Here is a 24232-nt window from a genome sequence, read left to right on the forward strand (position 1 = left end):
CTGGAAACAACCACATTCTGTCAGATGTCTCTTTATTGTTTCTGCTTAATCACATACAAAATGAAAGTGCACCCAAAAAGATCAACAAAGCCAAAGATTTTAGTAAAAAGTACATGAATTAGCTCGTATGGTTATTGGAAGACCTGTTGCTCTAATCATATGTGGGAGTATCATGAAATGTTAATTACTGATTGGTGATGGTTTCTCAAGCTGATTGTGAAGAGGACACAGCTTTTCCTACATGTCTCTGCATGTTTCATTAAAGCTGCTGTCTCTGGCTCTCTATATTTTCCTCCATGTGCTTCTTCTTGTTCTTCAGTCGGCGTCTTTGCCCCTGTCTGCTGATTGGCTGTTTTTCCTGCCACCTATAGACGTCATCCAGTAGCACGTTACCTCTGGCAAAGTAGCTGATGGAGGACCACGTGAGGACTGAGCCCGTGTACGGCCTAAAAACACAGGTTTTAAATGTTTCTTATCTTCTCTTATTCTCTTCTCAGGTTATAGACAAAATAAAAATTCCAACATTTTGTACACAAAGAAAATCCAACTGAGGCTCAAAGGAGGCTTCACCTGGCCCAGACTAATTCCCATCTGTATCTTTCAACATTGGGTCTATTTAAAGGTGCAGTGTGTAAAATGTGACGCAGCATCAAGTGGTGAAAGGAGACCCAGTAAAAGGCTCACTCCTAAAAGTAAGACAGTACGACAGTTGGGATTTTCCTGTGATTGCTCACTAATGACAACATATTTATGAATACTAGATTCATTTCTGCTCATAGATGGCTCCACATATTACACATTGAAAGTTTAAGCCAAATTTGACTACAAAAATTATTACAAGAACAAAACTAAGCAAAACTACAAAAAGTGATCAAATATTTTCTATTATAAATATGCACAGGCAGTAACACACACACACACACACAGGTTCTTACGTATAAGCACTGGCCATGTAGCTGTAGACTTCATTGTAGGGAAGAGGATAATCCCACACCTGGATGTTGGTCAGCTGACCATCGAAACCTGAAAATTGAATCACTGGGCTCACCTGACCACACATACTGAACGCACACCACACACACACACACACACGTACACACCAACAATAGATTGATAATATTAGAGATGATGATTAATGATGAAGATTTAAGGTGATCACACACAAAATCAATCCCATTGTTGTGGTGTTTGACATTAAATGCACACAGTAACACTGCAGGTGCTAAGGATCCATGTGCACATTTCTGCTTCAGTATTTGAGTTTACACAGAAGCTGCCAAATACGTGTTTCCTCCCTCATAGTGAGTCACATCAGAGTTTTTTTTCTCTGAATTGAGACATTTGTTCTCCCAGATCCAATTAAAATCTGACTATGTGGCCAAAATTTCTTGGTCATATCAGCAGTATACAAAAATTATACAAAAGTACAAAAGTATTAGCAGCCAAATACACTTGAAGTAATACATCAAACATCTGGAGTAATGGCTGCCCTGCCACACACTCTCAGGGCCCTCCAGCAGAGGAGGTACTGGAAAACAATTCATGCTTCATTTTCCTGCTGAAAAAAGAAGCTGTAGATGATATAACCTGGATGACAAAGTATTAATCTGTCCTCACCTTCCCGGGCAGCAGCTTCTTGATGCTCATGTATGGGCCCACAAACATCTGGGTCGTGTTCTTCATGGAGTCCACAGTGACGCAGACCCTGGTCCAGATGTCCAACCCAAGGTCTGTAAAGAACCATATGTTCGGGCGGAAAGACTGTGTCATAGAACCGTATTTGCCATAGGACAGCCAATAGGAATTGCTGGAACTGGCTCCCAGGCTGAGAGGAGTTGTGGATGGACTGAGTGTGAAGAATGAGAAACTTTGCACAGACCAGTCGGTGATGTAACACACACACACGGACACACCTGCAGGATTCACATGGGGAATGTTGTTTGATTAATGTGACTGTGTGTAACAGTCATTTAACACAGCCTTCCTTCATTCGTTCACCCATTTATTCATTCATTCATTCACTCATTCATGTCTACCTGGTATTTCCCTGCACTAACTCCCAGTTCCTGCCTATATTTCACAGATCAGTTTTGCCTGAAGGACAGAAATACAGAAATTGTTTTTGGGGAGGGGAGCAGAAGGGGGATGGGTTGTTCTTTTGGATTGGATTCTAACTAAAACTGATCACTGTGGGAACAATGTGATGGATTCTGTCCCTGGTCCTTTCCTGCACAAGAATCTAGCCTGTCTTATCCAAAAGCATCAGCTCTTACAGAAAACACATAAACCAAATAAAATAACAGTTTTTATGTTGTTTGGTTCTGTAGCTCGCGTTGACCTCGAGTATACGGTGAGGCGGTCGTGTAGGGGTTGGTGGTGGTCCAGTAGGGGGTGGAGGTGGGGTGTTGCTTTTTTGGTGAGTAATGGGACGGGTAGAAGGATATTCCTCCTCCGTTAAAAGACAAAGTGAACATCTTTCCATTTAGATTTAGCCCAGAATGACCTGGGGAATGAAAAGACACCACACAAACAAGTCATCAGCATCATAAACTTATAAACTTTGTTTTTGTCACACGTTCTATCTTTCATTATCTTTCTTTTTAATTGTATTAGTAGTTTAACAATTACTCCAACACCAAACAGTGTTTTTGCAGCTGGTGGCATTAATTCTAATCTCATGTTTCAGTTTATATTTTTATTATAGCATGTTTGTTTTATGTAGATTTTTACATTATTCTGTTTTCCTGTGACTTCATGGAGCTTCTTGTCTTTTTAATCAGAATCAGAATCGGAATCGGTTTTATTGCCAGGTACAGAAAAGAACACTTTACAGTACTAGGAATTTGGCTTGGTGTCTGGAGCAAGCATATATACAGGAGTATGTACATAGTTTTATAATAAACTAGAAAGAATAATAATAATAATAATAAAATAAAATAAATACTACATATATACAGAAAAGTGAAGTGAGTGCGTGAAGTGTAGTGCACTTTAAGAGTGTTAAAGTGAAAAGTGACTGACTGTAGTTTGAAGGGGGGGGGGGTCACGTAGGAGTAACTGGTAATCAAATGAGGCACAGGTACTGTCACACAGGTGCATGTGTGCATGTGTGTACCTTGTGTGTTACAGAGAAATAACTGATTTTCTGGCCACATGTTTTCAGCAGAAACATTGTGATATCACAGGCAACATAATCATTCACTGGGAAGTGTTTTGGGGATTTAACCTGGTCTCTCCTGAGGGACAGATGTGGCTCTTTAGGGGCTAAATGCTCCACTGTGCCTCTCACTGTGTCTTAGTGGTCAGTAGGTTTTTCGTTTTGGTTTTCTCTGAAACAGCTGCTTCCCACTGCAGCCACAACCCATGAGAGTGACCCAAAAGACTTCATCAGTCACTCACAGTAAAGCTCTGCTGGCGACTCTTTACAAACTATCACACTGTGTTCATATTTGTGAGTTATATTTTCATTGTAAAAAACATTTGGCTGCTCCATAATAGTCGCTTTAAGATTTGAATTTGAGTATGCAGGAACTAAACCTGTTTTGTCGGTTTATCGCTGAAGTTATTACAGAGATGAGGAGGGTGCCATGCAAGTCTTGTTTTTTAAGGTTTACTTATTATTATTAGTTTATTATTTATTAGCTATAACAGACTTGTCGCTTTTTGTTTTTAGGCCTGATAGTTTTCTTGATGTGGCAGCCTGTCTGCTCTGACCTGCAGACCTATGACTGTTTTGGTCCCAGTGCAATGGGGATGAATAGTTATTTACCTGACATTTCCACAGCCTGTTTACAGTCGGTATGAAGAAGAAGACACACAGGAGTGACACTGAAATGAACAGACTTGAATTGTCTTCTAGATGGATAAAGTGAGAACTGTGCATGATTTGGTTTTGTTTGTTAACCTGCATTTATTCAAAACCATCTTTAAAATTACATTTTCTGTGTGTGTGTGTGTGTGTGTGTGTGTGTGTGTGTGTGTACCTGTTGTCCATTCAGAGGTGGTAGTAGTTGTGGGAGGAGTTGTTGTAGTGTCCCCCAGGGCTGATATGATTCCCAGCACCACAGGAACTAACAGCAGCTTGTTCATCTTGGTCCTCATGTGGCTGCCCAGAGTCTGTGTGTCCTCGCTGTGTTTCCAGGCGTTTGTCCGTCTGCTGTTTGTCTGAACAGGCTGCACTGGCGCACTTTCATTTCCTGCCCCTACAGCCACTTTAGGTTTCATTTCTGTGCACAGACCCGCCTCCACCTCTCACTTTCCTGTCACACCGGTTTAACATTTGGCAGAAAATAAAAACAAATGACAGGATTGAATCTGCCCAAAGTTCCTAAAACATATTTCTAAACATATTAGAAGTTATTGTTAATTTGACTATGAATTGATTTGATTAAAAGAACTGATTGATTAAAAGGACATATTCCAGTGTAGTTAGACTAAAATATAACTATAGTATTGTGTTTACAGAACAACAAATACACTAAATAGACTTTTCTTGGCTGAAGGAGGCTTTGAAACAGACGTGTTGGAAATGGGAAGGGTTGGATTCACACAATCTGTGTTTCTAAGAAACAGTGACCATGTGTTTGACCTTTTCTTTTCACAGGCATATAGAGAAGTCATGCACAGCCAAAATCACAGCAAAGCACAACTAAATTTAACAACTTGCTGATCCAGTAAGTGTCAGTTCCTAAAACCTGCAGTGATAGCGTGAACCTTTTCTATTGGCACAGTTGGATTAATCCATTAGAGGGAAAAATGGGCCGTATTTCTCTGCAGTTTGTTTTTTAGTGTGAGTTTTGTATGAATTTGAGATATAAACTGTTAATTAGCTACAGATGCACAGGATTCCCTGGGTTTCTGGCCTGTTTGATAAATTAACCAACATCTTCATATTTGCTGGACAGATGTGACAGAGAAATAAATGGGATAAAGGTTATTTTCACATAAAATATAAAGACATGCTTTATATATATTATACATCAGCTGTTATGGATGGATTATAATAGATGTTATAGCTGTGAATAAATTGTTTATAATGCCCTTTTAAAGGTTTAAAAAAAACGATTTAATAAAAGTATTAATTTATGAATTGTTTCTATACTGTTTTTAGACTTACCACTATGTAGCAGATTATTTTGACACCATGAGTGACACAAAATAATGAAATGAGACAAACTGAATAGAGACACGCTTGACCAATGAGACTGGTGGATTCAGACAAACCTGGCAACCCTGGGAAAACCGACTGTGTCAGTTTTGCCAACAACAACAATAGGAGGAGACAAAACAAGACTTCCTGCTGCAGCCTGGAGGAAGACACTGGAGTCTGTACCAAAATAAAAGTCAAATATCATCACTGTACAAAACCTAGTTCAATATGTACATAAGGCTCCTGTCCTCTTTTGGTTTATTGTTCTGTTTTTCTGCTGCTACATCACATTCAACCAAATCTCATTATATCATGTCATGTGTTCTTTTCTTTCTCATTCTTTTATGTTCTTATTCTCCTGTCATGTTCAGTTTGTGTTGATTTTGGTTCATCTAAGATCATTTTGACAGATGACGTTTGTGCTGCTGTTGAACTGTGGTGTATTTTATCCATGAAGCGTGAAGCTCAGCTAAACAACAGAAACACTAAATGTTACAGCACTTGGTTGTGGTTGTTTTGTGTATTTGCTTATATACAGTCGTGCTAATAAAGTTTATTTGAATGTCAAATAATAGCTTTTATTTTGAAACGGGTTTTCCGGTGTGCGGTGTTGACACCGGTTGCGTCTCCGGTTCCACCGTGTCCTGTGCTGACAGCAGCCGTGATGACACCGTGTGTTACACACGCTCCCCCGGTGCTCTATAAAAGCACACACAACACACCGACACACACACACACGTCTACCGGAGCTCTCTACCTGAACATCATGGGCATCATCATCTCACACATCTGGTCCCGGTTTGCCAGCAAGACACCTGTCAGGATCCTAATGGGTGAGCTTCCGTTTCCCGTTTTAGATCTAATATCTGGATTACTATTATTAAAAAACAAGAGAAAATGTATTATTATTGTTGTTGTTGTGGTTTGTAGTAGTTAGTACCTAACTAGGCCTATAAATAGTCACTTCTCTGTAATTTTTGTTTCTTTATTATCTGTGATGTGATTTGTGTTGGAATACAAACATTTTAAAGTTTAAAACATAAACATTGACGAGAAAATTAGATTAATAGATAATAGATCTAGATTAATAGATTAAACTGATAAAAGTTGTTATAGATTAAACTGATTAATAAAAGTTGTTATAGATTAAACTGATTAATAAATGTTATCAATTAAACTGATTAATAAAAGTTGTTATAGATTAAACTGATTAATAAATGTTATAGATTAAACTGATTAATAAAAGTTGTTATAGATTAAACTGATTAATAAATGTTATAGATTAAACTGATTAATAAAAGTTGTTATAGATTAAACTGATTAATAAATGTTATAGATTAAACTGATTAATAAAAGTTGTTATAGATTAAACTGATTAATAAAAGTTGTTATAGATTAAACTGATTAATAAAGTTGTTATAGATTAAGATGATTAATAAAGTTGTTATAGATTAAGCTGATTAATAAAAGTTGTTATATATTAAACTGATTAATAAAAGTTGTTATATATTAAACTGATTAATAAAAGTTGTTATAGATTAAACTGATTGATAAAAGTTGTTATAGATTAAACTGATTAATAAAAGTTGTTATAGATTAAACTGATTAATAAAAGTTGTTATAGATTAAACTGATTAATAAAAGTTGTTATAGATTAAACTGATTAATAAAAGTTGTTATAGATTGAACTGAGTATATTTGTACTGCAGTTTTATTTTTACCGAAGTAGAAAGTTTAAAATCACAGTTGTGGTCACTAAGTTCAAATCTGGTAACACGTCTGTCTCTTATCTGTGTGTTTGTGTTGCTGCAGTGGGTCTGGACGCAGCAGGTAAAACCACTCTGCTGTACAGGCTGAAGCTGTCCGAGGTCGTCACCACCATCCCAACAATCGGTCAGTGGCTTTATTAAGCTCTGTCACATGTGACTGCAGAGACTATCCAATCAGATCAAATCAGAAAACTAACTGTCCTCTGTGTGTCTGTGCAGGCTTTAACGTGGAGACTGTGGAGTACAAGAACATCAGTTTCACCGTTTGGGATGTTGGTGGTCAGACAATCATCAGACCTCTGTGGAGACATTACTACACCAACACACAGGTACTACTACTGCTGGTACTACTACTACTACTACATTGTTACTGCAAAAAGATGGCACGTAAAATAATGTGTGTCTTCTGCAGGGTCTGATATTTGTGGTCGACAGTAATGACCCCGAGAGGATTAAAGAAGCTGCCGATGAGCTGCAGGGGATGGTATGAGATATTTCAACACTTCTCCATTTCTCACTTAACACACACACACACACACACACACACACATTCTTCAATCAACATAGAAAACTAAGAAAGTAGCAAATATTCATATCAGAGAAACTGTTACTAGTGAATTTATGTATATTTGCTGAAAAAATAAGAGAAAAATGACTATTATCAAAGTGACAGACAATTTTTGTCACAATAGACTAATCAGTTTATCTCTAGATAACTGGTTAGTTTCTTGGCGTTACTCTAATTCAACTAAATTAGATTCAACGTCTCTGATTGGCTGATGCAAACAAACTCGTTCTAACCTTACTCGTCTTTCCTCTTAAGTCACCGCGGTGCTGTTTTTGTGTTGCAGCTGGAGCAGGACGAGCTGAGGGACGTGGCCCTTCTGGTCCTCGCTAACAAACAGGATTTGCCCAGAGCCATGTCTGTCAGCGACATCACCGAGGCCCTGGGCCTATCAAGAGTCTCTCAGCCGGTGAGTAACAGATGAACAGATGATTGTTTTCAGGATTGCAGGTATTTTCATCATATTTGGACAAATTAATGATGATTTATGACAGAAACTATGACAGATCATCCTGAGAGGGGGCAGTCAGTGTGGAGGCATTTCAGTCTGGACCAAGGTGGTTTTACAGTGTGGCAGAGAGACACAGGGTTTAGACTCAGGACTCCATGTGATTGTTTTGCCTGACACTTCATGTTTAAACTTGTTTTTGTGGCTAAGCTAATGATTGTGTCCCTCTGTGTGTCTGTCTGTGCAGTGGTTTGTCCAGGCATCCTGTGCCATCAGCGGTACCGGTGTGGTCGAGGGTCTGGACTGGCTCTCCACCCAGATCCTGAGACACTAGGACCTGACGTTGTTCTGCTTTCCTGTGTTTCCTATTGAACTGCGTCAGGCTGCCTTCTGTGGACTGATGTCCAGGGGAAAAATGAAGGATAGTTTTACTTTTATTGTACAGAAAGTTATTTTAATTACTGCTGTTATCATTAATTTGCTGCTCACTGATCAACTATTCAACCTAAAGCACCGAAAATAGATGTTTATTCTTGAATTTTGAAGGTGACAGGAGTGAGCATCTCATTTGATCCTCTGATGTTGTGGCCTTAAGAGTGGTATCTGGTGAACCCCTAGTGTTTTGTTCTTGGGACTTTCATCCACGGTGGATTATTTTTATAGGAAACTGAAGAGCTGCACTGGTTCTCTGTACGTTTTTGTCTGTTTACAAACTGTTTCAATGACGGCATTAACATTCAGTTTATCTGCCGTTTCTGAGTTTACTGTAGTGAATGTACATCACATCTTTTACAATTCAATCAAATTCATTTGTAACAAATGATTGAACGATTTATAAAACCTGACTTTGACATGAAAACTGGTTTCATAAATTAAAACATAAATTTAAAACTGTTTGTTAAATTTAAAGATGTTTTTCTCTCTCGCTGTTTCAATAATCAGCCTCCAGCCTGTTCTATTTTTGCACATGTATTAGGTAGAAATGTACATTTTTATAAAGTTTATTTTGTTCATATTTATTTTATAATAAAGTTGTTATGGTGGACACTTTGCAAAGTCTGTTTTATTTTTAATACATTGTGATATTCTGAAACTAACTGCAGGTAACTGATGAATCCAAACCAACATGACAGTAAAATAAAAAAAAAATCCAAACAGCATGTGTCTAAATGGGGGGGATGGGAAAACATCAGCAGACTGACTCAGGCGGGTGGAGTTAGTGCTTTATTTATCACCGAAAAGCTTCTTATTAGTTATGACACTGGAACATCAATCACCGAGACATATTTACAGTTCAACATCATCGATCCCGTCGCCTTTTCCTGCATAAGTAAAGTGCAGCTCCGTCGACACAAATCCTTCACCTGGTTACAGCAGGAAAACTCTCCCCGCAACAGAAAACAGAATCATCATCAGTAACTTTCAGCTGACTGCAGAGAGCTGTGACCCTTGACCTTAAACCTCCTGATATGTGAAGTCTGGGATGTTAAACTGAAGCTTATTCTACAGATAATCACTGAGTCACTCTGGATAAAGGCAGATTCATGAATAAAACCCATAAAAGCGCAACAGGCCCCAAACAACGACCCAGACAAATATATATGAAAGCAGAGTTACATGACGTGAGGAGACACTGACTCAGCTGAGGATTTGGTGGCGATGATGGAGGACTGTCCCTCTTTTCTTTTAACTTTAATTTATACGTTTAAGTGCTAAAAATATGAAATTGCATTAGACTTATGAATAAAGTGTACTAGCTTATCAGAGAAACTACAATTTAAGCTCAAATCTTTTATTGAGAGAAAATTCAACAACAATCAGATTTGTGCTTGTGTTGAGAGATTCCCCAAATATCAAATGATCAAATTAGTGGTTCACAAACCGACCAAGAGAAGAAGCATCTTTGTATGGCCTGAAATGTGAAGTGTCGGTGCAGAGGGAACAGTTTGTGATCCTCACTAACAGGGAGCTGAGGTAGCACACATCTTATTTTGAAAGGAAACTCGGGCTCTCTCTTCTATAGTGAGCCAGTCATGAAGGCATGCTAAAGGCTGCTGCGTACAAAAAGCATTAAATGCTGGGAATCTGGACTGGGTTCGGTTAATGACACTTCACAACCAGGTCAACAAATACAGAAAAAGGAAAAGCATGGAACATAGAACCGTTAATATTGGCACTGAAAGTAGCTGAGGGTGTTAAATTCATACTCACTGCTGCCCAAACTGACCCCGGTGCAACAACTAAAGAAAGAAAGAAGATGTGCTGGGTATGTATCAGTTAATACAACGTTCTTCCATTAGACAGGCGTGTCCGATCACACAGTCGAGCACCTGCACTCACCAGCTCAGTTGCATAAATGCACCAGGTAGAATGAAGTTTACCTGATAAAGGACTGAAACGTTGCTGACGCAGTGAGTGCAGGTGGTCGAGTGCAGTGCAAAGGATTTTTGGTTCATTCTTCACTGGTCAATATGTGAAAATTACAGAATGTGTCTTCACTGTTTTGTGTTTCTAAGTCATGACCTGCTCCGTGGCCTAATGATTCCCAGATCAGCTCATTTAAATTACCAAAAAGAAAGAACCCTTCAGTTTCTTCTTCTCTTTTCCTTTTAGAACATTGTATTTCATGTGTTTTACCAGCAACACTGATAGAGAGGAAACAGACGAGGTGTCCTGTTGTCCTTTGGGATCTCCGAGAGCCCACAGAAACCGTCACTTCCTAAGAGCCGACACTGAACCGACACCTGGTCCACATCCGCCTTCAGTGTTTGTCTCGTGTCTCCTTCAGGTCCTGGCTCTTTTTTTTTAAACCACATGCTGTTTTTCTTTATATCCTCTGTAATTACTGTTAGCTCTTTTTTATAAAATCATCAAAAAACAGAAACTTACAGGTTAGTCTAGATTTTTTTGTCTTGTTCTGGATAGTGGAGCCAGTATAAAAGCAGCTTTTTTTACACACACAATAAAACTCCAATCTGCCCACTCCACTCCTCCTTACAGAGAGGGTGCGTTTAGTTTATCCTCCATTTTCAGAGTGACAAACTCCACCATGAACTTCAGACAGTATCCAACAGAGAGGGAGCACATGTTTTTCAGTCCCAGGCAGCCTGGGAGGGGGGGGGTGTTACCCTCCTCTGATTCCTGAGGTGTTGTCTCAACAGTATAAGCTGGGACTTGCCCGGGAGGTAAAACATGCGTCCTCTCAGTGTTGTTAGGCTTCGGACTCGCCCCTTTTCTTGCCCTCCTCGCCGGCGTCACTGTCCTCTGACTGGCTGTTGCTAAGCACCAGGAACTGTCCGTCAGAAGCAGGTGGGTTAGCAGGACGACTTGAGGCGGCGATCAAACGGCTCTGCTCTTCCAGATCCTAAAAAAACAGGACTTGAGTAAATATCAAAAGAGGCTCTGAATTCATTCATTCATGTTTTGAGAAAGACTGGAAAAAGTCATTTGACTCTCCGACTGTCTGTCATTTTAATTTCTGCTTTTGCTTGTATGATGAAGTTACAATATTATTGTTGACCTCACAGCAGAGAAAGTGTCAGCAGGACAAATTATGTTCATTTTGAAAACTTTCTGCCCCCACCAGGGGTTAAAGGTCACCTACTTTGTTTATATAAGTTAGAGAAAGTAAACAACTGTGTTTTAAGGTTAAAGGTCACCTTCTCTATCTGCCTCTGTTTGCTGAGTTCCTCCTGCTGTTTCTCTTTGACCTTGTCCTGCTCCTTCCTCTTCTCCACCGCCTTACGGTCCTGCACCACCACAACAACAACAACAACAACAACAACAACAGTAAAAAAGAATCAAGCTCCAAAACAACATGCAGCATTTATTTACATCACAGGAACACAAGTGAATCAGTGTTCAAACTGGCCTCACCATCTCAGACTGGAAGGCTATCTGCTTGGCCAAGCCGATACTGTCACAGATCTGAAACACATGAAGAAGACAGACAGGTCAGACAGAGGGACAGACAGACGGGCAGACGGACAAACAGAGGAACAGTCAGAGGTGACAAACAGACGGACAAACCTTCTCTCCGTCGTTGTTGGACTCGAAGATGTAGCAGACGGCTCGGCCGTCACTCCGCCCACCTGCTGACTGCAAAACGAACCCAAACAGCCTCTTGTTGTCCTGGTGGGACGAACACTGGACCACGCTGGACAGAGGGAACTACAGCAGGACAGAGGAGGAGGAGACAGGAGGAAACGGCAGGATGAAAATGAGGCGACTGGAGCAGAAATCATTAGAAACATGTCTGAGACACTCTAACCAGAGGAACAGCTCGTCTTACCCTGAGTCGAGTGACTTGTGTCTGAGGATCAATTAGCCTGAACAAAAAAAAAAAAAAAAAAACATCATCATTAATATTTTCTACATGAAAACTGCCAAAGGAAAATGGATGCTTCAAAAGACAGGTTACACTTATCATTCTCCACATGTCCCAGAAAACAAACTACAGGCATAGAACCTCTATCGTCACATCACATAACACCTGCTATACAACAAATGCCACACAAAGTATGTTATAATGCTCTAATTGTGTCCTTTCATCTGTATTTTCTGAGTAAATGATCTGAGTAAACAGGGAATCAGTGTATTTCATACTTGAGGCAGTCACAGGTGACCAGCAGGTGCGACTCTGTCATCCTGAAGATGTTGTGGATGGCTCTGGCGGCCAGGATCTGCCTCATGGTCTCAGAGATGACGTCCACTGACTCGGCGGTCTTCACCTCCATGGATCCCAGGAAGCGAACAATGAAGAGCTGGTGCAGAATCGAGTCTGGATACACACACACAAAAATGTGCAATACATGTGTGAGCGGGCCCACTGAAAAACTGGTCTGAAATATATTATTCTAACAGCTCACTGGTTAATCAGAACAACCAGGTAGTCCTTATCGTTGATGTTTTTTCTCAGGGAAATTTGAAAATACTTTAAACAAAACAGAAAAAATTTCACCGCACTTCTTTTATAATTTAATAGTGAGTGTTGGACGTGTTGAAGTAGAAGCATCATGAAACAGACTCCATGTTGTGTGTTTTTCTTTTAATACAGAAAAAACGAGGCCAGACAGGCAGATGGTACCTTCAGTGTCTTCTGCTGTGTTGTCTCCTGACTCTCCGAACGGATTACTCCTCCTGTGAAAACACACACACTCGGAATATTAGAAACATTTTTCAAAATTAAATTAACTAAATTTACACCTCTATTGTACTGGGGCAGAGCAGAGGCAGAAATTTAGATATTTTATAATTTGAGTGAACTGACCTTTAAAACATCTCTTTATACACACACACACGCACGCACACACGCGCACACACCTGCCCGACTGTGCTGCCGTCTTGCTCTGTCCTGAGTTGTCCTCACTGACGGGGGAAATGATGTCAAACTGGATTGGTGTTTCCGGGGCAACCAACGCATCCAATGAGAGCACAGAAAGAGCAGGCGATGGTTCGGACCCCACAGAGCTAATACTGCTCGCTCGGCCTGCACGCCCTTTACTGCAGTGGAGAGAGAGTGAGAGAGCTATAGGTGGAGGTCTGACATGCTCAGTTTATCCACAGAAACCTGACTGGTCACCCGTAGAGCCGCTTCATTTTATCTGGCAGTTGATTGGTTACAAGGCCGTCAGTGTCAGTCCTACCTGGTGGGTCTCATGCTCTCGTGTCTCTGCTGGAAGGACGGCGATGGAGTAACAGCTTCAAGAGCTGATTGGTTCACCCGAGCTGCCAGCTCCTGAGAACAGGAAGGATCGACTGTCAGAGTTAACCACAAGGAAAAGACTGGACCTGCATGAGTACGAATAGGTTTTCAGGGGTTCTTCCTGTTTTAATCCTAGATAAGCAATGACCTATATAGATACAGTAGATAAGTTCCTCCAAAGCAACAGGAAGTAATCTGCTAATAATGCAGTGCCCTTTCTATCAGATGATACAGTGACTAATGATCTAATGTGACTAATGATACAGTTGGTAATGATCACTGGTTGAAGTTATACTTTGGAGCTATGATCAAATTTACTTCAATAGAAACAGAAAAATATGGTATCTGGTCACAAATCGGTAGAAGCCTTGTCCCAAGTTCAAGTTTGGTCAGGAACCTGTGTTGTTCCCTGTCAGCGTTCTACTACAGGTATTATTAAAATGTGTGAGCACACACCTCTGCGTTCTCACTCAGGTAGATCCTCCTGGAGATGTTGTTGATGGTGGCGATCCACTGGTGGAGGAAGCAGCAGAGAGACGGCGTGAGAAAACAACACACCTGCCACAGGTAACATACCAGGAAAACATTTTACCTCCTCGCAGTCCTTCCTGCTCTCCGCCTGCAGCGTCACCACTCTGACAGAACACACAACAGGAAAAACTAAAGAAATCTGAAACCTTTAAAATGACGAGAGTGTCTGAGCGTTAGTGTTTTCATGAAAGTGTAACATAAACAATGAGAGTTCTCTCACTTCTTGCCATCGAAGGAAGTGACCTGAAAGCAGAACCGACGGTCATCGCTGTCGACCGCCATGACAGAGCAGTTGTCAAGGTCAGTGACCAGACCCCCCGCCACCTCGCCGCGGCCCTGCTGCATCAGGTTTCCTCCCTGCGTGAAGAAGTACTGACGCTCCCAGGACGACGACACCAGACCCGTCTTACTGAGAGACAGACAGAAGAGCTGCTTTAACAAACAAGTGTGGCTTTTCAGTGTTTTTGTGAAGGTAAAGAATCTTAGTTTCCAACAACACAGAGATCACAGACTTGACAAAAAAGGTGACAGTGAGAGGTTATGATGCATAACCACCCCATCAGGAATCCAGCCGTGGATGTTTGCGATGTCACAGACAGAAATTTACTTTAACATTTAACAAAAAAAAAACAAAAAAAAAAAAAAGTTTCCAAATCACTGTTACAATGTGCATTAAAAACAAGTAGACAAATAACATAACGTCAGCTTATGCTGAAAAATCAGACAATCACTCAGAAGTTCTACTCAGCAGATTTAATGTGGACATTAAATAAAAGTGTGTATAGTGTGAATTAACGTGTGTGTGTGTATACACACATACTTGCGAATGTACAGGTAGCCCTGTTTCCTGGTCAAGTTACGACAGACAGGTGAGTGGGCAGGGTCAGGGTCACATGGTGCATACAGTGGGTCACATGATCTTTCCATCTGCTGGATGGTCTGCTGCATCTGCCTCACCTCCTCCTCCATCTCCCGACGCACACTGCGCGCACGCACACACAAACACACACACACACACATACACAGGAGTCAGATTTTCCCCATCATCTTTGAAACTGGGTTTTAGTCAATAAAAAACTGCACTTCAGAAAATAATTTAAGTCACTGTGTTTGTGTGTGTGCGTGTGTGTGTTCGGGGGGTCTTACTTCTGGACACTGGTTCCTATGGTTGCCAGGAACTCTTCCCACTGCTGGGTGAGATTTTCTGATCCGAGCTTAAAGAAACTGATCTGGACACAAAAAACAGATAAAGATCAAGAAGCATCAGCAGCTTTAGTAACACAGCTAAACTAACCAGTGACTGCACCACCTCAACAATACACAAGTCTATTGTCTGGTTTAGGTGATAGGACAGTAACGCTTGTGATTAGTTCTAACGCAGCTATAAGTTTCAGTTCATCGTAATCTGTAGAATTTTAGTTGGTTGATGCAACATGTGATCAGATGTTTCATCCTGGGTCAAAAATAATCTGCAGAGGCCTGAATCCTGACCTGAGATTAACATGTAAGTGAGGTAGGTGTGTGTGTGTGTGTGTGTGTGTGTGTGTGTGTGTGTGTGTGTGTGCGTGTGCGTGCACATACCTGGGCCTGCATGTAGCCCAGCAGTGGCTCCAGAAGAGCCATCTTCTTCTTGTACTGTAGTGTGTTAAGTGAGCAGAAGTAGTGCATCATGGTCTGATGCTGTTTCTTACGGGAGGTGTAGACGTCCTCAACCACCTCTGCCCGCATCTTCAACACAAAGGATCATTTCATAAAGTCGGACTTCTAGTCATGACAGTCATCAGTTTGATACATACTGTAACTTCCCTCTCACACTGCACACTACACTTAGAAATTAACCAAAGACCAACCGACTAACTTAAAAAAAAAAACAAAACAAAAAAACACATTTCAGAGCTTTATTTTCATTTACCATGTGACCAAATTCTATTTCAAAAACTCTGACATTAAAGTAAATCATTACCTAAAAAACTAGTATTAGAGTTTTGCAGTGAAGGACTGAACACTCCCCTAACATGAGGAGTGTTTCTTTCGTTAATGTTGTTACCTTGTCATTGTCCCTCCTCTTGGACAGGCGGCTGTATCTGTTAATGGCTGTGTCATGATCTGCAGACAGAAACCGTCAAAAAGGTCGGTAAGACTTTCACTGGCCTCCACACACAAGTTAATGTAAATAAAAATATGTGTAACAATAAAATTGATGAATTAACTAATTTTTTGTCAGTGTTCTCCAAAATGAGTATCTGCAGCTTTTTTTTCTGAGATTATTAGAAACTGAATCATTGTCGGGCGTAATTTCTGAGCAGTGAACAGATAAAATAAGAAACTGACTGATCCTTTGTCCTGTTAGTTATTCTGTTATTCTGACTGTTTTATACTTTTCAGAAAAATGGCACCAACTGTCCTCCTGCTGTCTGGAAAAGGCTGTTCACAAAGAAAGGATAAGACAGTAACTTCATCTATCTCCATTCATCCAACTGACTCTGTCTATACAGGCAGATGTCAAGGGGACATTATTTGACTGTGCATTAAAAGCTTCTCGCTCAACTGTAGGAGTGATATAATAAGTTTTTAATAGAGAACCTAAAAACAATAGACTAGGAAATAAAATATATATTGGTAAAAATATGTTACTGCAGGTCTTCTAACTCACCATCACTGCTAATCTGAAAGACTTCTTTCAGAGTGAGGATCTCTGGATAAAAACAGAAAGACAAAAACAGCTGCATGTTAAAGCATAATACTTTTGGTGTTTCTGGTTCTGTGAACACCACATGCAAATGTTTGCTTCCACTGAACAGAAATCCTCATTTTGCAGCACATAATGAGAAACAGTTTTTGCTTTCTTTGAGCCAGATGTGTGATTGGTTGATCGTGTGTTTCTTACCCTTCAGGTCTCTCTCTTTAAACTGAGTGATGGGAAACATCATGGCATCTGCAAGCTGGGTGGACAAGACAGCATGACAGGAACTCAGCTACAAAGAGAGAGAGGAAAGGTTAAGAAAGATCTTGAGCTTGAACCAGCTGAATGACCACGATGAGCACATTGTTTCTTACACACAGATATGAATAGTGAATCGGGTCATTTCACATCAGCTCGAAATCTGCTTGTGTGGAACATTCAGAGGGATAAAACAAACTTGCAGAAAACAAGTGTGTTTGCATACTGGCTCACCTCATCAATGACTTTGGCAAACTGCTGCAGGGTGGAGCTCATCACCTCATCATCGCCCCCAAGAGGAAAGCGCTGCAAACAACAGCAACATCATGTAAAAATGAATTAACATTGATTCCTGTGGAGCAGTGTCCTCACATAATCAGGGCAGTCTGACATTAGGAGGCAATAACAGTATTGTAGGACTAATGTCTAGCCTTACAGCAGGGTGGCTAGTGGCAAGCGTGAAGTGATCTACCTGTTTGTCATACTCTTTCAGCAGTCTGGAGGTCAGGTGTGTTGCAGCACTGAGCTCATTCTGAAAAAGAAAACAGTAGACACAGCACTGAGGAGCTGGAGACACATCATCCAGCAGCCCATGCTACTGCTTCTGTAGCTTCTGTCTATGCCTGCAATGCCAGTGGCACTATACCTGTCAAATGTGTGTGTGTGTGTGTGTGTGTGTGTGTGTGTGTGTGTGTGTGTGTGTGTGTGTGTGTGTACCTGTGCATCATAAATTCTCTGCATGGCCTGATAGAGCTGTGTACAGTAGTTGGAGATGGCTGCAGTGTCCTCTTCAAACACTCCCAGCAGAGACCGAGTCTACATGCAAAACATAATAAAAGTGGTGAAAATGAAGTCAATGATTAACATCATTTGAACAATTCATAAAACAACAAGCTACGACTCAACATTATGACTTGTGTAACTGCCAAAGACTAAACCAACATGTGTCTGTGTAAATACACACCTGCTAGCTGTCCCCACTGTACAAATGTTTCAGAAAGGTGTGTCTCAACTCCATTTTTGACTGCAGCTAGCCACTCAGCTCTTCTATCACTGTGATTCTTAACTCATCGGTCACTATTAAGGATAAATAAGTATAGTGGTACCAGTACTCAGTAACCTCCCTTTGGCAAATAGTACAGCCTAAAAAATGTTTTTGTAGCCAATAAAAAGTCCTTCTATCCTTAATTCAGGAATTTTCTTTCTGCAGATCACTCAGGTACGTTGATGCTGTGTTGTACACAGCATGTTTAAGATCTCCTTACTGCTTTTTCATGATGTTTATGTCAGGGGCTGTTCTAAGAGCTTCAGCTTCTGTTTCTTGAATAGTTCATGGTGGATTTTCAAAGTCCGTCCTGTTGTAGAAGCCAGCATCATTGCATCGGCATCCAGTTTGCAGATATTTAGTGGAATCCATTCACCCCTATATCCTTTCTATCTTTGTGATGCTTCCTGTGCCATTGGCTATCACACACCCAGTGTTTACCAGCTGGCAAATACTGGCTCAGCAGGGTGCACAAACCTGCTGCAATGAACAAATGTTCCTATGATTCACTGTTACCCACAGTTGAAATGATGTTATTTGTACTGTAGTTATACAATATACCTTTTTTTACATGAACGCTGCTAAAAAAGAAAAAAAAAGCTTCTCACATCTGAGATGCTGGAAACCTTGAATCTTCATTTAAAAAAATGTATTTATTATTGATCAAGCCGTTCTGCTTCTCTGATAATCAGGAGCCTGATTTGCCCGGGCAAACTGTTAACACATGAACTAAACAAAAACATGCAAAACATTTCTGTCCCTGTATCTACACAATACACCTTTCAGGTGTCAACACACTCTGGCCACGCCTCGCATGCTGACGTCACAGCAGGTGTTTGGCCGTGGGGTTTGCTTCAGGACACAACACTGACTGATGTCCCCCAGCAGCAGCAGCTTTGTGCTCACAGTGACACAAAGCAGCTGACTGCGTGGCCCCAAGACCAGCAGGTAGACCTGGAAGAAGGGGACACGTCTAGCCGAGCAGCTAAGGAAGTGTCCTGCTAACTGTTTATGCAATGACTTCATTCCTGTGCAGCCCAACCCTGAGTGATGGGTCTCCGTTTTCAGCTTGGCTGAAACCTTCACCGGCTCATCGGTGTATTAATCACGTCAGGATATGGGTCGATAGCGGTTAGCTGACAGTTAGCCTAGCCGTACAACTGGCTAGCGTTAGCATGCTAGCTGAAAGGTCCGAGGAGGAGCACTGTTACCTGCGGGCTGTCCTCCAGCGTCTCCTCTATCGGCAGCTTCTCTATCCCGGGCATGGCGGCGGCTGGCGAGGTGGGAATCAGTGCAAATTCACGGACAAAACGAATCGATCTGACAACTCCCACTCGGGATTTCTTGGCTACACGGATTCACACAACACCCCAAAACAGCTCCTCCCAATTCTGCAAGTCCCACTCACACGTCGATTCTTATTGGATATAAAAAACGTCAATGAATTCGATTGGTTCCTTGTTTAAAGGGGAAAAGGCGCCATGTTGGCGCTGATCCGTTTCGCCCTTTCGCTGTATTCGTGTACAGGGTAGAGCCAAAATGGAGGGCGGTGTACTTCGTTTGCACAGACAAATGTTTAATACCTGTATTTTGGTAGTGTATTCTTTGGTAGGAGTATTTTTTATTGGTTATAGACATATTCTGTGTGTTTTATATAAATCGTTTTATGTGAATTATGTTATTTTTATATTGTGCATCTTGTTTTCTAAGAATATAAACATTTTTTTTAACATTTTCAGCATTTCAGCAACCATCACCCCTAGTCCCATGTATCTCTATAATAAATAAGAACACAAATTAATTGTTTATCTATTTATCTAAGATCATAAGCAACAAACCTGAATTATATATTTGTTTTTTATTATTTATCTGGATTAATTACATGTGTAAAGAAACAATATCATGAGCCAGAGATTTCTGAACTTTTTAACATAACATTATCTTCCATTTAGTAAAAATAAATATAAAATAAAATTGACAGAACGGCTACAAATGCACCATAGCTGGCAATTACATTAAAATCAAATCAAAAATGTACACTTATATATTTACAGTGCTATAAATGCATAGTACAACAGAAGTGCCTACTTTTCTTCATCTGAATAGGTATAATGTGTGAACACCAAAATCTTGAGGTAGAGCAGTCACCTGTTATGAGTCATACCGATGCAGTAACAGGCAACAAAACTTATATGTGGCTCTATAATATAAATAAAATACATAGATGATTTGTTTACACTATAACGGAATAATAACATTTCTTCTTTGACTGACATCCATCCATCCATCTTCTGTACCCGCTTTTTCCTGGAAGCCAGGGTCACGGGGATCTGCTGGAGCCTATCCCAGCTCTCTCTCGGGTGAAAGGCAGGGGTACACCCTGGACAGGTCACCAGTCCTTCACAGGGCCTCTTTGACTGACATATTAAAGACATTTCTTTAATAGAATCACTTTATTTCAAAATGACAGTTGTGATACTATGATGGATAGCAGGGGTCAGGACTGGTTTTCATCAGCATTTGGGGGTGTCAAGGGGTCACGCAGGAACAGTTTTTCTACTACATTGCGGAGTCCACGGAGCACACAGCAGCTCAGGCCACAGTGGGCCGTCTTAATGTTGGAGGCACTGTACCACATACGTGTGTCATCACTGTAGCGCTCTACAGCTGGCATAGAGGAGAAGCCATTGTATCCCCCGACCACAACTAGCTGGTCATCCACCACCTCGATGCCAAAGTAGCTGCGAGGGCTGTGCATGGACATCACAGGGCTCCACCTGTTGGTCTGGGGGTTGTAGGCCTCAACACTGGACATGTGGGAGGTCTCATCAACGGTCCCACCAGCCTGGTAGAGAGCAGGTGAATGTGAGTTCAGTGTTTCAGTAAAGTAAGGAAACACATACTGAGTCTGTCCGACATCATGAGCAACTGTCACACATAATTAATGTGTATCAAAGACTTCATCTGGCTTCCTGTTGACTTTGAAAAGCATCAAATAATTTAAAGATGCAGCTCTTCTATACTTTCCAAATATTATTGGGCCAAACGGCTCAATGAAAAATGTATTCAGCATTTAATAGCTGTTCCTTTTCTAAAGCTAAAAGACTTTCTGGACCAGTGCGTGTCTTGTGATACTGTTATGTTCATCTCCACCAAACCACCTCAACAGTGCTGACCTTTTGGGAACCGCAGAGGTGGATAGTCTGGGGTACAGGAACCTTTCAGAGCCTTGTGGCATTGTGCAATTTTACAGTGTGACTTATTTTCTAGTGAAATCAGACTGGAGCTTTACTCTTTAACTGACTGTCATTCTCTTTTAGTCTCCTGTTTATAAAATGTATAAAACTTTCCACTTTCGGTGATAATTCAATAGAGACCAGAAGGTCTAACAGTAGAAACCCAAGAGTCTGCTGCATATTAATGACACACACTTACTGCATAGATGTGGCCTCTGTAGGCAGCGACCCCCAGGCTACTTCGACAGCTCCTCATGGGGAAAATCTGCGTCCATACGTTGGTGATTGGGTCGAAAACTTCAGCCGTGGAGAGGCAGCGATGCCCATTGAAACCTCCACAGATGTACACCTACAGACAGATTCAATAAATATAGCACTATATTATTATACTATGGGCTGTCATTAACAGAATGGGAGTGGGGACACTGGATGCTGACAGGACAAATACATCATTAGCTATTGACTGGTTGGGGCAACACAGAAGTAATGTCATTTAAGCCGAGATCAGAGAAAAACATGAACAGGTTGTATGATTGAATAGTGTGACAATTAAAGTGTATCTGCTTTTTAATTATTTCTGTTTGTTACATTAACAATATTCCCACTCAGCCATCTCTGCTTCACCCACCTTCCCATTTAGAGTTGCAGCACCGGCTCCACACCTTTTTGCACGCATGGGTGACATCATGGTCCACTGGTTCTCCTCAGGGTTGTATCTCTCAACTGTGTTATAGTAAATACGTCGACTGAAGCCTCCCATGGCAAAAATGCAGCCGTTCTGTACAGCAACACTGACACAGCTGCGGCGAGAGTTCATGGACGCCACCTGGTGCCATGTGCAGGTGACAAGGTCAAACTTTTGCACTGTGTTCAAGCAGGTACCACGGCTGCTGCCGCCGATTAAGTACACAAACCTATCGAGGACAGCGGCGCCGTGGTGGGCCCGATGAATATCAGCATTCACAGTGACCCAACGGTCAGATCGGACATCGTACGCCTCCAGGCTGGTCCTGAAAGTGTTGAAATATTTGCCTCCAATGACCAATAAAATGGCAGGAGGGAGGCGTGGCCGAGTCAACAGGTTACGGTAGACAGAATTTGAAGGTCCATAGTCCCTAAAATCTCTAAGTGCTGTCATTGCTTCAGTGATGATGGCTATACACTCACTGCTGCTGTTTACCACAGCATTGTTAATTATAACGTTCTTTAGGTAGCCAGTGGTCATCAAGCCTAGTCGCACCTGGACAAATATAAAAGGTAGCAGTTAGAAACTGTGTAATTAGACGTCCATCTAATTGTTAGTCCTGCTTTTCCCAAAGGTCAAAAGTTAAAAAATAGTTTGTCAAAAGGTCAATACATCCAACCATCCACCCTGACCTCCTACACAAGACTCTTTGTGGAAAAAAGATGACATTTCTGCCTCTTCTCCTGAAGAAGTAAATGTTTTATTTCCACAGCCACAAGACTGTCAGAAAAACATATTTAATCTTCAGCAGACAGATTGGGCTGTTTCCAGCTCATTGTTGTGTTACCTTGGGCAACAGCACAGACATGTGACCACGTCGTTGGTCAGGCAGGTGGTTAATCCAGTGCAGGACGGCCTCAAACACTGTGTTTTCTTGTTTCACGTTGAGGTGATCGTTCTCGATGATAACAGCCAGCTGCTCCACAGAGAGCTCTAGGAGCTCCTGGGAGACACAGGCTATTGCCTCGAAGTGGTCCAGGATGTACAGGAAGACCTTGTGCTTCAGTTCAGGGCAGTAGTATAAGTCCACCAGCCTCCAGATGCCAATGCAGTTCCTCAGGCACAACTGGTCCTCCAGGAAGAAGCAGCAGGCCTGAACGATTCCTGGGACTAGGAACTGGTCTCCTGCTGCCAAAACCTCCACCACATTGTCCTCTGTCACAGGAACGGTGTGGGTGTAGGCATAGTTAATGATAAGTTGCATCATCTCAGGTGACACCCCAGTGATAGTGTACATCTGCTTTGTAGAGGTGGCCCAGGCACTAGTGAACAGAGTGCTGTGGGATGAGGATGGACCAGGGTTATCAGGTTTTTAGGTCTACCATATATAGCACGGTCTTAACATCTGGAGTTAGTGAGTTATCCTGATTTAAGTGATGATAATTTCACAAAAGCCTCAGATCTTCAGAGGTGTCCTGAAATATATCCAAAATTATTTTCAGCACAAGGCGACATTACATATTTATTTGCTTTTTTTGTTGTGATTTAGTAGATTAGCTTACATTTACAGGCCTCCTAAATAATCTTCAAATACAATAAAGAACTGACTTGATCATTTATTTTCATCATAGTAGAGTTGTTAATACACTAATCTTTATAATTAGAAGAACAAACTAAGTTGATATCTGGAGAAACATGTCTGTGGATTGATACAAGTCAGTGTGATGTAACCATGTTTTCAGACTGTTTTATGTTGTTTTTCAAATCCACTCACTGTGATCATTTTAGAAGTGTGCATCTGTTTACTGACCAGTTTTACTCTGCTGTAATAACCTACTCACCTAAAGTACTGGCTGCAGCTACAGAGGATGATTCTGTGGGCATTAAACTCAACATCATCCACCTTGATCACCACGTCACACAATTTTCCCTCCAGGCGGAATTGAGTGAAGACTGCCAACGTCCTGTCACGCAGCCTTTTCTCCATCTCACTTCTGTGAGAGTTTAAGGTGGTGGAGGCTCGTCCTTGCTCACTCATTTTTGATGAATTATTCAAGTCAATATTATTTGTCATGCGTCCTGCTTTATCAGGTTATTCTTTATTATGGCAACACAGATTCTGGAACTCTTGGTTCAAACAAAACACATTTGCATATTTG

At 41.2% G+C, this 24232-nt stretch overlaps 4 protein-coding genes across 4 annotated transcripts; 1 reads left to right on the forward strand and 3 right to left on the reverse strand.

The window, feature by feature from the left end:
* Positions 1-15: 15 nt before the first annotated feature.
* LOC113130417 (uncharacterized) lies at positions 16-4239 on the reverse strand. Its single transcript, XM_026307036.1, has 5 exons — positions 3984-4239; positions 2339-2503; positions 1618-1913; positions 936-1061; positions 16-446 (listed from the first exon to the last, which is right to left on the reverse strand). Exons 1-4 carry the CDS (start codon positions 4222-4224, stop codon positions 966-968), a joined length of 798 nt encoding a protein of 265 aa, XP_026162821.1. The 5' UTR covers positions 4225-4239; the 3' UTR covers positions 16-446; positions 936-965.
* Positions 4240-5761: 1522 nt separating this feature from the next.
* LOC113130419 (ADP-ribosylation factor 4) lies at positions 5762-8634 on the forward strand. Its single transcript, XM_026307038.1, has 6 exons — positions 5762-5982; positions 6962-7042; positions 7138-7247; positions 7331-7402; positions 7770-7892; positions 8179-8634. The coding sequence occupies exons 1-6, from the start codon at positions 5814-5816 to the stop codon at positions 8263-8265; spliced, it is 642 nt and encodes a 213-aa protein (XP_026162823.1). The 5' UTR covers positions 5762-5813; the 3' UTR covers positions 8266-8634.
* Positions 8635-9140: 506 nt separating this feature from the next.
* On the reverse strand, positions 9141-19554 carry appl1 (adaptor protein, phosphotyrosine interaction, PH domain and leucine zipper containing 1). The gene is made up of 22 exons (XM_026307015.2): positions 19364-19554; positions 17825-17923; positions 17580-17639; positions 17342-17413; positions 17054-17141; positions 16820-16861; positions 16214-16272; positions 15748-15894; positions 15313-15395; positions 14987-15148; positions 14387-14575; positions 14228-14270; positions 14092-14148; positions 13577-13668; positions 13254-13433; positions 13018-13070; positions 12537-12711; positions 12223-12259; positions 11961-12101; positions 11808-11858; positions 11591-11680; positions 9141-11295 (listed from the first exon to the last, which is right to left on the reverse strand). The coding sequence occupies exons 1-22, from the start codon at positions 19415-19417 to the stop codon at positions 11143-11145; spliced, it is 2127 nt and encodes a 708-aa protein (XP_026162800.1). The 5' UTR covers positions 19418-19554; the 3' UTR covers positions 9141-11142.
* Positions 19555-20649: 1095 nt separating this feature from the next.
* On the reverse strand, positions 20650-24111 carry LOC113129994 (kelch-like protein 10). Its single transcript, XM_026306279.1, has 5 exons — positions 23915-24111; positions 22921-23410; positions 22017-22628; positions 21588-21737; positions 20650-20997 (listed from the first exon to the last, which is right to left on the reverse strand). Exons 1-5 carry the CDS (start codon positions 24109-24111, stop codon positions 20650-20652), a joined length of 1797 nt encoding a protein of 598 aa, XP_026162064.1.
* Positions 24112-24232: the final 121 nt, after the last annotated feature.

This window comes from Mastacembelus armatus, chromosome 5, assembly GCF_900324485.2.
Source record: "Mastacembelus armatus chromosome 5, fMasArm1.2, whole genome shotgun sequence".
NCBI classification, from domain to species: domain Eukaryota; kingdom Metazoa; phylum Chordata; class Actinopteri; order Synbranchiformes; family Mastacembelidae; genus Mastacembelus; species Mastacembelus armatus.